The sequence below is a fragment of the Myxocyprinus asiaticus genome, chromosome 13 (assembly GCF_019703515.2).
Source record: "Myxocyprinus asiaticus isolate MX2 ecotype Aquarium Trade chromosome 13, UBuf_Myxa_2, whole genome shotgun sequence".
NCBI classification, from domain to species: Eukaryota; Metazoa; Chordata; class Actinopteri; order Cypriniformes; family Catostomidae; genus Myxocyprinus; species Myxocyprinus asiaticus.
Window position 1 is genome coordinate 45,169,949 of NC_059356.1, and position 13,030 is coordinate 45,182,978.

Sequence of the window (13,030 nt, forward strand, 5' to 3'; positions counted from 1 at the left end):
TCACGGTTCTGAGGTTGCATTTTGCCCTATAATAATACATTTTCATCCCACTAATGATTAGGTTTAAGTTTGTGTTGGGGGGTTCAGTTTATAAAATATGCATTCCTCTTCACTGTATCACAGCCTGTACAGCTGAAAACAACTTTCTTTTGGCGCCCCTCCGTGGACATTTCACCCAGAAAATGGCACTCACACGTGCCCATACGCCCAACAACACTCACCGCTTTGCCCACTGGGGGCAGTGTTTCACATTTTGGAAAGCACAGACTGATTTTAGTTAAAGAAAAATCAACCTACTGTGAAATAAGTCTGATTTATACCATAAACCGGGTACGTTCGCAACAGCAGAACGTAAAACATGAAGTCTGAGGAATCTGAAGGCAACTTGCGTTTGGACAAGAAAAGTCATTTTGTGCACTTGCTTGAGCTCTGATAGCATCTATAATTTACAACTACATACCCATATCTCTGCCAAGTCCTCTGCTTTTATCTATGTACCCAAACAACTTCGACAAAGGGGCTTCCTGCATGTCATTTTCCTGTTACCTACCAGAAACCCACAACCTCCAGAGTTATAAAGGAAACCAGGGAAATGCATGCACCGTTGACCTGAGTTACACATGTACCCTAACGTCACCTGTTTTTGTCAATGTACAGTAGTATCTAAAAAATGTATTAAACTAGAAAATGCAACTACTCTCTCATATCTATAATTGATGACCATTTAAGCACTTTGAAATGGTTTAAATTTGGTTGGAAATTCTGTTTAATGTGATAGTTCACCCAAAAAATTTTTTTGCCATCATTTCCTCACCCTTGTATTGTCCCAGACCCATCCGACTTTGCTTATCGTGTTGAGCACAAAATATATTATTCAGAATGTTAGGAACTGACAGTCTCCATCATTCAAGGCACAGCATGAACTTGAGGGTAAATACATTATTTTGGGGTGAACTATCCATTTAAACAATGTAAATTAATTCTTTACTAAACGGACAAATACTTTGTATGATTAAGTCCACCTGTCATCCTAATCGAGTGTCACATTTGGCATCTAAACAATGTGTCTCGGGTTGAAATAACGGTAAAGACGTGTTATAGCGATAATGGACAGTGAGCTGCAGGCAGACTGGATCGAGCTGCAATACTTGCGCTTATCTGTGCATAAGAGAAGCTCAGAGCTGTGCTGATAACACAGGTTGAGTGCAAAAAAAACAAGAGTGTCAGGCTTTGATAAAAAGAACCAGTTACTGTGTACAGGACACTGTGGACAGTTTTTAGTCTTCAAAACACTTGCACCTATTGACTGTGTCACATACTCAACATGCATTAAATGCCAAAGAACTTCTAAAGTGTATAGATTACCAAACTGACATCATATATTTGCAGACAGCAGTTTTTAGGTTGGATAGTATGTATCTTGTATTATGCAGGGGAAATGAGCACTTCAAACAGTAATGACAGCAATTGCTCACTCAAGCTCCACCCAATAAACAACACACTTTTTGGCGCTCCACCTTCTAGTAGTAAAAGAGTAAACATACTGTCCTAACACACCATCAGCTTATCGGATGAAATGTATGTGTTTTTCTTTGCTGAACTGAAAATAATCTGCATGAAGAGTCCACAGGAAAAGAAGGATTTTTATTCATCTCAAGCAGCAATGCATTGAAAATTGCAAAAAGAAAAATGAGAAGTGACAAATTGAAAGCTATTTTTATGCTGTGCCTTGCTTTCATCACAACAGAAGGACACAGTTTTGAAAGTAAAGGTAAGAAACAAACTATATTTGTTATTTGTCTGGTTTTGTTAACTGTCTGCATTTAATCGTCTTTGAATTGTTTGATAACTGTTAAACATTTTTAAAAAGTATTAATGTATGTTTTTCTAACCCAGTGCCAATATATTATACATTTATAATATATGAATTAAATATATAATATTAAATAAAGTGCCAAATATACAATTTCTTCTAATGCCCAAACACTTTCTAAATTCTTTATTCTTTTATTTAATGTTTCAGCTAAAATGTAGTAAAGATTGCAGATTTGCAGGATGTCTTTTACACCTGATATTCTCTTTGAGATGCGAAAATAAAACGTTTTTCAATGTTCACTGGTCTTTAGTAAATCACGCATCATAATTGTTCTATTACGAAACTTGACATTGAATAATGCTGACTGTTTTCAGTTTAAATTAAACATAATTCTTCAGTGGCCCAGTTACTCCAAGAAGACACAGAGGATCTGAAATGTTTTGTGGAGGGAAAGAAGGACCTCACCTGCTTTTGGGAAGAAGAGCAAGAGAGGAATGGTTCACATGATCAATATACATTCATGTATTCATATAAGTAAGTAACTAAATTTAGGAACTGCAGTACTTTGAGAAACATAAACCATGTAAACGATAAATTACGTAAAAAATACGCTTCTTTCTTAAGAACTTTCATTCGAACTTTCTTTTGAACTTTAACTTTCAAATTTTATTTCTTTTAAACTTTCTTTTGAATGTTTTATATTAAAACTTTCGATCTTTTGAACGTTTTTCTTTCGATCTTTCTTTCTGTCTTTATTTTGAATTTTCTTTTGAACTTTTTTAACCTACTTTCAAACTTTCTTTTGAACTTTTTTCTTTCTAATTTTCTGTCTTTCAAACTTTTTTATTTGCAACTTTATTTCTTAACTTTTTTTTTTTTCAGGTTCAAAAGTAAAAAAAAAAAAAAAAAAAAGTGCCATAAGACAAAAGTCCCTGCGCGGCATTTTACGTAAAATCTTATTTAAAAATTATTCTGAATGTTATTTCGAGGTTTCTTTTCAACGTTCTTTCTTTTCAAACTTTCTGTGTAACTTTCTTTTGAATTTTATTTCTTTCTTTCGAACTTTAGATGATATATCCTATTATATATACACCGATCAGCAACAACATTAAAACCACCTGCCTAATATTGTGTAGGTCCCCTTCGTGCCGCCAAAACAGCACCAACCCGCATCTCAAAATAACATTCTGAGATGATATTCTTCTCACCACAGTTGTACAGAGCGGTTATCAGAGTTACCGTAGACTTTGTCAGTTTGAACCAGTCTGGTCTATTCTCTGTTGACCTCTCTCATCAACAAGGCATTTCCATCCACAGAACTGACGCTCACTGGATGTTTTTTGTTTTTGGCCAATCATGTGGCAGCAGTGCAGTGCATAAAATCATGCAGATACGGGTCAGGAGCTTCAGTTAATATTCACATCAACCATCAGAATGGGGGTAAAAAAATTTGATCTCGGTGATTTGGAGCGTGGTATAATTGTTGGTGCCAGATGGGCTGGTTTGAGTATTTCTGTAACTGCTGATCTCCTGGGATTTTCACACACAACAGTCTCTAGAATTTACTCTGAATGGAGCCAAAAAACAAAAACATCCAGTGAGCGGCAGTTCTGCGGATAGAAACGCCTTGTTGATGAGAGAGGTCAACAGAGAATGGCCAGACTGGTTCAAACTGACAAAGTCTACGGTAACTCAGATAACCGCTCTGTACAACTGTGGCGAGAAGATTATCTCTGAGATGCGATTTGGCGCTGTTTTGGCTGCATGAGGGGGACCTAGACAATATTAGGCGGGTGGTTTTAATGTTGTGGCTGATCGGTGTATATATTATACTATTAACAACTGAGTCATTGCTCAAAGGTCTTCTCCAAAGTCCTTGTGCAGCATTTTCCATAAACATTTATTTTAAAATTGCTGTTTACCACTGTATTTTCACTATAAGGTTATACAGATTAAGTCAAATGTTCTTTCTTCCTTTCTCTTAAACTTTTTCTTTAGAAAATTTCTTTCTGTGGAACTTTTCTTCCTTTCTCACTTTTTTCTTTCTTTCTTACTTTAGATGGAGAGGTGAATAGATAGACATGTGCTATATCGACAGATAGTTTGAATAACAGATCGATAAATAGTCGGGTATATAGACCAACACAGTGATGTCAGTTAAGTTAACATGACAGTGTAATTTGTTTTTGTTTTTTCATATGTCCACAGGAATGAGAACAGAAGGACATGTGTAGTTATGTCTTTACTGGCCAGTAACAGAACAGTTTACTTCTGCAAACTGCCCCAAACTTTGTTCTTCACGGCCCTTGATGTTCAGGTTTTTTGTGATGGGCGGATGCTCTACAATCGCAGCCTCAATGTGGAGAATGTCTGTAGGTTTATTAAAGCTTTATGCAATGACAACAGACCATTGAAGATGATGCATCCTCCACAATATATCATAATGCTTCTGTAATGTAAAAACTTATAGTTGCTGAGATCTCCCCATATTTCCTTCCTTACAATGTCTCTCTGCTTACAGTGTTTCCAGATCCTCCCAGAAACCTTACAGTCGTGAGCTCAAGGAATGAAGGACAGTTAAACGTGAGCTGGCTGCCTCCACCTCTCAAATATATGGATGACAGTATGATATATGAGGTCAGATACGCAGTGGAGGGAAGTCATATGGGCAAGGTAAGCGCTCTTTATTTACATTTCATAAGGCACATAGTTGCATATACTGTACATTGCAACTTGTATATAGCACCTAGTTAGTCATAAATGAATTCTGTTTGAATGGGCTGATGAATTTGAAATCAGCTTTCTTTGTGTTAAAGCTCACCATGAGTGAAATGTCTTTTGAAGGTGGAGGAGATAAAGGCCAGCACAATGCTGGTCTTGAGGGGTTTGCAGCCAGGCACCAGATACAAGGTGTGGGTCCGTGTCAAACCCGATGGTGTGTCATATAAAGGCTACTGGAGTGCTTGGACCGAACCTGTATTTGGAAGCACACCACCAACTGGTGAACTGTTTTTGAAAACTTTTTGAAGCAACTAGCTTAAAATGTTCAGCCTATAGCATCATTCTGAGCTTATTTTGAGACAAAGCCTCGTCCAAATGTTTGAAACCGTTTGAAGGTTATAAGTCTGATGTTGTCTGAATACAATGGATGGATGGATGAACTTTTGGTCTGTATTGACACTTTTTCTGTTTGTCTTTTTCTAACAGACATGGATCCTCTGATTGTGTTATTGGTTCTGTTCATTGGACTGATTCTCTTGTTGCTGTCACTGACTGTGATTCTGTCCCACCACAAGTAGGTTTTCACATATATTCTAAACATTAAATTCACAGACTGTATTGTCGTGAATGTTTTTGCGTTGGGAAGTCCTATTCATTAAGCAAATTGGTTCGTTCGGACAGTTCGTTTCATTAAACCGGTTCAATAAAATGATTCACAACTCAGTCATCACACAAAAGTGTTCCCCAAAGTCCCCGTACAGGGCATTAAAATAGCTGTTTATCACAGGATTTTCAATATTAGGTTTTAAAGATTGCATCAAATATTGTTTTTTGTTTCAATATTATTAACAACATTGGCAACACTATTTTAAGCAATGTTCTTAACAATGTAAATTATTAATAATATTAATTATTCCCATTTTGTTAACATTGACATTACATTCCTTACAGTTGGGTGATCTGCCAAAGCTTTTCAAAACGGTTTGATCGAGTCATTTAGAGAACGCTTTGTTTGCTAGTATTGTCTACAGTGTCAGTTCATTATATGAACGATCAAATAATGAGCCGCTTATGTTCGCCATTACAGGTTTCTTCTAAAGAAACTTTGGCCTGACATTCCAACACCAGAACACAAGTTTCCAGGACTCTTCACTGTCTACAAAGGTGATTTTAAGGTAATTTTATTGATTTATTCTGGTTGAAACACAGTATCATACCGTATATTATAATAGACTAAAAAGACTTAACCAATAAAAGAAAACTAATATTTATAGACAGGGCCATTTCTTGAATTCACAGGGCCTAAGTCAAACATTTTTATGGGTTGGGGGCCTCCTCCCCTTCGCCCAAGGCCCAACAAGGAGGCTACACCCTGACCCACAACCAAATGCATACATTTTGTAACTAATTCCCGAAATTAAAGTTTATTATCCAAAATTGTATAGACATTTTGCAAGCCATTATCAGAGTGTCCAAGACAATGTTTGTGGTTGTCCTCCCTTGTCCAGCCCTGTCTATATAGGTGGAAAAAGCTCATTTAAATTGCAACATCTCTGATGAAAAAAAAAGACATTAGTTCCAGTTCTAGACATTCAGTTATGAACTATTTAATATTTTCTTGGCCCACAGGAATGGATGAGTCATGGTAATTGGAGTATCTGGGGAAGACCAGTCCATGTCTACCCCGAAGAGCTTCCATCACCACTAGAAGTTCTGTCGGAGGTTTCTCTAGCCACTCACATGACTTCCCCAAGACAAGACAGGAAACCATTGAAGGAAGAAGAGGAGAAGACGGAAAGTGAGGCTACAGACTCTGGTTTAACTGACAGATGGCGAGAGCCCCCCCACACCCATTGGATCATGGAGCAGTTGAGGGCCCTTCAAGAAAACCCAGAATCCCTCTCTCAGCCAATGTTACTGGAATCACACGACACCTACGTCACTCTAAATCATAACACCCAGCATACCCGAGGAGAAGTTGAAGGCCAGGTAGATGATATCTTCAAAGAGTTGTTACCCCTGCAGACTCTCTTCACCACTACAGGAACGGTGTCTTTGAGCACCTCACATTCTGATCTCGGATCCCTCCAGCAGAGTTCCTGTTCGGGCAGACTGTCGTCCCAATCCAGCTTTGAGTTTCCAAACCACACGTGGCTGCCTAAAGGGCCGGGATATGCTTATATGGCCGTAGCAGACTCTGGAGTGTCTATGGACTACAGCCCGATGAGCTCAAGCGGGATTGCGGATCTTGGGAAACAGGTGATTTACACCAATGAATACAAAAATGAGATTTTTGGCCACAAGTGGCCACTCTCTGGTCATTGCATATAATCTGGATACTGATTTGAAGATGTTTGGGAATTTTTTAAGGGGAATATGGATAAACAATATGTTTACTAAAACCCTTTATGGTGTATGAGAGACTGACAGAGCAGTGCATCACAAGGAGAATTCAGATCAAGATCTTGCAGATTTATGAAACATACAACACTAGAATCTTTCATTAGACAAAGCATATTCCGTCAGATAAAATAAGCTAATTCTGTTGTTATCACAGTAACACTAAAGTCACGTAAACACTGATCTGTTTTCATTTGAAAATGCATAGATTGTTCCATGTTTAAGCCTCTCTTCGACACTGGAATGGTATTTTCCTCCACCAAAAATGCAAACTTTTGAAAATGCTCTCCATTACTGCACAACGGAATACGATGAAGTTAGGAAACTTAAAGGCGGAGGTTTCAAATTAAATGGATTAGTACATGTTCGTTTGTAAGCGCAATAACTTTGCTACATTTACGCCTCTCATCCACACTAGAATAGCCTTTCCTTCCACCGAAAACAGAAAGTTTAAAAAATGTTCTTCAATCCCACATACGATTACTTTAGGAAACTGAAAACGGAGGTTTCAAACTTAAACGGATTAGTAAGTTTTCAGTTGAAAACATTTAGCTGTTTACGCCTTTCATCCACACTAGAATGGAGTTTTCCTCCACTGAAAACTAATCGAATCAAAAAACGCTCTATATTGCATCATATGTTGGAAAATTATGATGTTAAGAAACTTAAAACGGATTAGTGGCCTAAAGTGTTACTGCTAACATAATAGCAATACTTTGGCAGCTGATAATAAACATTTTTGTAAAGCATATTAGGCACTGATTCCAAGTACCAGTGAAGGTTTTTTTTATATTTAGATTTTTTTTTGTCTTTAATTATGAATAAATTAAATGTCATGTTATCCGGTTTTGGGTTTTCCCAAGCCGAAATCTGTGTTGTAAAAATGTACATAGCTGTTTTGATGTAAATAACAGTTTTCTAATCTGTTTTGGGGGTTTAACTTCATGCAGATTTTTTTCAGCTCTGTAAAACATTAGGTCAGAGGTTAGAGGAGGAAGTCAGTCTTAACAACTATTATTACAAAGGATAAAATCCTTTCTATGCTTGGGTGCTCAGAGTGAAAATGCTAGTGCATTCTGGGAATGCATTTGTGGTTGGTATGGAACAGTGAATTTCTCAGAGCTTGATGGTCACCTCAAGGTTTGCAATGCACAGCATGCTCAATTTACTGTACAGAAACCTCCATAATCAGTGTTTATTTTTATAATTGTAGTTGGTCTGCCAACATTTATTTGTAACAGGGTCAGACAATAATAATGGGGGCATGGGGCTAAAATGCTACTTAAAGTGATAAAAATGTCTGCAAAATTAAAAATGCACAGGCAAAAAAATACCCCCGTAATACATTTCCTCCTTTTTTATTTTGATATATTTCCTCATATTTTATTCTAAGCCTATTACATATTCTCACAAAATATTGTATATAGAGTTGATGCAGATTAAAATGTATGGGAAACAGCCTTACTTAATTAGGAATTTGTTTTAATAAAAACTATTTAAAGTATTTTACATAAAAAAACTGATACACAGTGTTTTTTAAATGCCCTCGTAAAAGTCAAAAATGCCACTAAAAATCTGATCCTTAAGGCAAGTTCTGCCCTTTATTAAAGTAAATAATTTTATTTTTCATGCATTTATTTTTTAAAGCGTGAAAATAAAAAGCAAAAAAAGTGGTTAATGTTGTTTCTGACACACAGACTGTAATGTCTATTCATTTTTATAGGTCAAATATTTTCTGAGCAATCTTTCTATTTGTATGTATAATGCTCCACATATTATTCTAGATGTATTTTTTATATATATTAAAAAAAGTATTTCACCCATTTCAGTGAAGTCTTGTAATATACACTTGCAGCCAAAAGTTTGGAATAATGTACAGATTTTGCTCTCATGGAAAGAAATAGGTACTTTTATTCACCAAAGGGGCATTCAACTGATCACAATGTATAGCCAGGACACTAATAACATGAAAAATTACTATTACAATTTGGAAAACAAAATGTTGATATGAACTTCTTAAACTACTTCAAAGAGTTCTCATCAAAAAATCCTCCACGTGCAGCAATGACAGCTTTGCAGATTCTTTGCATTCTAGCTGTCAGTTTGTCCAGATACTCAGGTGACGTTTCACCCCACACTTCCTGTAGCACTTGCCATAGATGTGGCTGTCTTGTCGGGCACTTCTCACGCACCTTATAGTCTAGCTGATCCCACAAAAGCTCCATAACACTCTTTTCCAATTATCTGTTGTCAAATGTCTCTGTTTCTTTGCCCACTCCAACCTTTTCTTTTTGATTTTCTGTTTGAAAAGTGGCTTTTTCTTTGCAATTCTTCCCATAAGGCCTGCACCCCTGAGTCTTCTCTTTACTGTTGTACATGAAACTGGTGTTGAGCAGGTAGAATTCAATGAAGCTGTCAGCTGAGGACATGTGAGGCGTCTATTTCTCAAACTAGAGACTCTGATGTACTTATCCTCTTGTTTAGTTGTACATCTGGCCTTCCACATCTCTTTCTGTCCTTGTTAGAGCCAGTTGTCCTTTGTCTTTGAAGACAGTAGTGTACACCTTAGTATGAAATCTTCAGTTTTTTGGCAATTTCAAGCATTGTATAGCCTTCATTCCTCAAAACAATGATTGACTGATGAGTTTCTAGAGAAAGCTGTTTCTTTTTTACCATTGTTTACCTAATATTGACCTTAAGACATGCCAGTCTATTGCATACTGTGGCAACTCAAAAACAAACACAAAGACAATGTTAAGCTTCATTTAATGAACCAAATAGCTTTCAACTGTGTTTGATATAATGGCAAGTGATTTTCTAGTACCAAATGATCAATTTAGCATGATTACAGAAGGATAAGGTGTTAGAGTGATGGCTGCTGGAAATGGGGCCTGTCTAGATTTGATCAAAAACGACTTTTTTCAAATAGTGATGGTGCTGTTTTTTTTACATCAGTAATGTCCTGACTATACTTTGTGATCAGTTGAATGCCACTTTGGTGAATTAAAGTACCAATTTCCTTCCGAAACAGCAAAATCTGTACATTATTCCACAAGTGTATATTTTTGGCCGCCAGTGTATATTTTTTTTTTTTAATTTTGTTGCATAAATTTCTTTTCTTTGTCTAAATTGCATAATTTCTGACTATTAATTTGTACTTTAAAGAAAAACGTGTGGCACTTTTTAAAGGGTCTTATTTCCACCAGTATGTACCAGGTTCTATCAGGTTGTTTTTGATGAATACCTAAAAGTACTATTGAGAACCAGCTTTGTTGTTTTATCATTTATTTAAACAACATTTCAGTCTATTGATCTTTTTCAGGCATTTCAATTTTAGACTGAAATGCTGCTCATTGAATAATAAAAAAAAAAAAAATAGCAAGTATGGCTGCTTATCCTATCCTTTATACAATACTGATTGTGTACAATGCATCTGCCTGCAACCATACAGATGTGCGATGTGTGTTTAGTTGTTTAACAACGAAATGCTGAAATTTCTATGTCAAACTTTACAAATCTGTTGTGTTTTAAACATTAAATTGCATTTCTTACAACGTGAATACTGTCATCATGTCTGAATAATGTAAATATGGTTGTAGAGATTAGTAATTAGTACAAATTAAGAATTTGTCAGTAATTTGTCAAAAAGATGTGACAATGTTTCTTTCTTAAGATTACACTATGCCAATGAATTAATATCGAAATGAGAAATACATAGAAATTACACTTGGGTTGGGATTTTCTTGGTTAGTTCACACCATCTCTACATCCCTCGGTTTCCTGTTTGCTGTCATCCCGTTGGTCTGGAATCTCCTGTTCTGCACCAGGGACTGGACGAAACTCCAGTACGCCACCTGACTGCACCACCAAATGCAACTGCTGTCTGTGATCGCCACATCCTTCACCATGCTGGTCCAGCTGAGGATATGTAGCAGACAGATACACCTGCCACTCATTAAGCCCTGCCCCCTCCACACCTCTCACCTCCTCTAAAGTGCACCTCACCTGCAGGTAGCGGTCCAGTACGGAGAGGAGAAGATCAGATACCTGCGCTTCATTGTCCCATCTGCCTTCACATTCAGACTGAAAGGAGACCATGATCCTGCACAGACCCTGGTTCTCGCCCTGGTTCTCACCCCGCTTCAGCAGGACCTGTGTTAGAAAAGCAGCCGTGTCATGTAGGAGGGCCACCACATGGGCCGCAGGGCTCAGTTCGTCCTGTAGGGGTCCACTTCTCGGCATGTGTAAATATCGCTCCAGGCCGTCTACGATAATTAGAGATGGAGGCGCCACTGTCTCTGTCGCCAGCTCATGGAGGGATGCTACATCCTCAAGCAACTCTTCTAAAGTCTTTGCATACACAAACTTGATATTCTGCAAGAGAACATTCGTGAAAACATGAATTCGCTGACTTTTATTTAGAACAACTCTTAAAGGGACAGTTCACCCAAAAATGAAACTTCTCTCATCATTTGCTCAATCTCATACCATCTCAGATGTGTATGACATTCTTTCTTCTGCAGAACACAAATTAAAGTTTAGAAGAATATACAGCTACAGCTCTGTAGGTCCGTACAATGCAAGTGAATGGTGACCAGAACTTTGATGCTCCAAAAAGAACATAAAGGCAGCATAAACGTAGGTTAAATCCATGAAACAGATCAACATTTATGTCCTTTTTTACTATAAATGTCCACTATCACTTTCACATTCTTTTTCTTCTGCTTCGTGTATATTGCCACCTACTGGCTACGGAGGAGAATTTCTACCAAAAAAGGACTTATATATTGATCTGTTTCTCGCCCACACCTATCATATTGCTTCAGAAGACATGGATTTAACCACTGGAGTCATATGGATTACTTTTATGCTGCCTTTATGGGCTTTTTGGAGCTTAAAAGTCCTGGTCACCATTCACTTGTATTGTATGGACCAACAGTGCTGAAATATTCTTCTATAAACTTGAATTTGTGTTCTGCAGAAGAAAGAAAGTCATACACATCTGGGATGGCATGAGGGTGAGTAAATGATGTGAGAATTTTCTTTTTTGGGTGAACTATTCCTTTAAGGATTTGTCTAGATGTCAATTGCATTTTACCTTCATCCACTTTAAACATCAAAACTGCTTTAAAATTACATATTGCACCTCTGAATATGAGGTGTAATAGAGAAACCAATTATACAGACTCTATATATATATTACCTTCAGACTTTCTAGTTTGAGTCCTGGTACTGAACCCCTCAGAGAAACAGGTAGAGACTGAAACGGTGTCTGAGTAAAAAACAGCACTTTGAGTCCCAAATCTGTGGCTGCTGTCACGGCTGCAAGAAATAAAACAGATGTACTCATATTTACATCACCGAGTACCAAAGTGTTGCCCTTTAAATTAGCGGGAAATATTAAATCACTCGTTACAGATCCAGCTGCAAACCGTCTGAAAACGATTCCTAAAATATCGGCCATAACAGTTTATTTAAAATTGCTATTAGCATCGATATTGCCTTATTACATGAACATAGGACTATCCGCAACAACAACACCAACAACGTGAAATCAACAAGTTATGCAGACTAATATCTCCCGCGAAGCGCGAGTCAGTTTTATTTCGTTTAATCCCGCCCATCTATGAACAAGACATTTAATTGGTGGACGTGAAAGAGAGCTCGTGGTTGATTGGTCGATTGACTTGTGGATTAAAGTACATGTATCCTCTCAGTCGACATAAAACTTATTTAGTTTTTCTTTTTCTTTTTTACACCTTAGATATATAAAACGTCCGACTGGTTACAACCAAAAAACTAATTTCAAATATATAAATAACAGTTCGAGCGTCAACAAAAATAAATAAAATAAAGAAATAAAATAAAATAAAATAACGCCCACTTTGAAAAAAACCAACATTTGATTGGCTGTTGCGGAACCGAGTTCGTGATTGATTGGTCAATCAAAGTGTCGGTTCAAGTACACGTTAAAAAACTGTAATAATGATCCTCTTTTCAAAGAAAAAAAATATTTTCTATAAATTTTACTGCCTTATTATCTAAAAAAAAAAAAATAACCATCAGACACGACAAAAAGTAAAAAATGAACTA

At 36.9% G+C, this 13,030-nt stretch overlaps 2 protein-coding genes across 3 annotated transcripts; one reads left to right on the forward strand and one right to left on the reverse strand.

Annotated features, from left to right (window-relative positions):
• Positions 1-1,329: 1,329 nt before the first annotated feature.
• LOC127450240 (erythropoietin receptor-like) lies at positions 1,330-10,497 on the forward strand. 2 transcript variants are annotated; one of them, XM_051714181.1, is made up of 8 exons: positions 1,330-1,771; positions 2,191-2,350; positions 4,025-4,188; positions 4,338-4,489; positions 4,661-4,817; positions 5,024-5,111; positions 5,625-5,712; positions 6,167-10,497. In XM_051714181.1, exons 2-8 carry the CDS (start codon positions 2,337-2,339, stop codon positions 6,866-6,868), a joined length of 1,365 nt encoding a protein of 454 aa, XP_051570141.1. In that variant the 5' UTR covers positions 1,330-1,771; positions 2,191-2,336; the 3' UTR covers positions 6,869-10,497. The 2 variants fall into 2 exon arrangements, with proteins under 2 accessions (XP_051570141.1, XP_051570140.1); XM_051714180.1 differs by having other exon boundaries at positions 2,215-2,350.
• Positions 10,498-10,638: 141 nt separating this feature from the next.
• swsap1 (SWIM-type zinc finger 7 associated protein 1) lies at positions 10,639-13,010 on the reverse strand. Its single transcript, XM_051714236.1, has 2 exons — positions 12,141-13,010; positions 10,639-11,311 (listed from the first exon to the last, which is right to left on the reverse strand). The coding sequence occupies exons 1-2, from the start codon at positions 12,399-12,401 to the stop codon at positions 10,685-10,687; spliced, it is 888 nt and encodes a 295-aa protein (XP_051570196.1). The 5' UTR covers positions 12,402-13,010; the 3' UTR covers positions 10,639-10,684.
• Between the last annotated feature and the right edge of the window lie 20 nt (positions 13,011-13,030).

What these genes read in the sequence shown, in the direction of transcription:
- LOC127450240 (XM_051714180.1), top strand. Translation starts at nt 1,690, where the DNA reads ATGAGAAGTGACAAATTGAAAGCTATTTTTATGCTGTGCCTTGCTTTC. An exon ending in ACACAGTTTTGAAAGTAAAG is followed by an intron (nt 1,772 to 2,214) that starts GTAAGAAACAAA and finishes ATAATTCTTCAG; the next exon opens with TGGCCCAGTTACTCCAAGAA. An exon ending in TGGAAGCACACCACCAACTG is followed by an intron (nt 4,818 to 5,023) that starts GTGAACTGTTTT and finishes TTTTTCTAACAG; the next exon opens with ACATGGATCCTCTGATTGTG.
- swsap1 (XM_051714236.1), bottom strand. Translation starts at nt 12,401, where the DNA reads ATGGCCGATATTTTAGGAATCGTTTTCAGACGGTTTGCAGCTGGATCT. An exon ending in TCAAACTAGAAAGTCTGAAG is followed by an intron (nt 11,312 to 12,140) that starts GTAATATATATA and finishes GTTCTCTTGCAG; the next exon opens with AATATCAAGTTTGTGTATGC.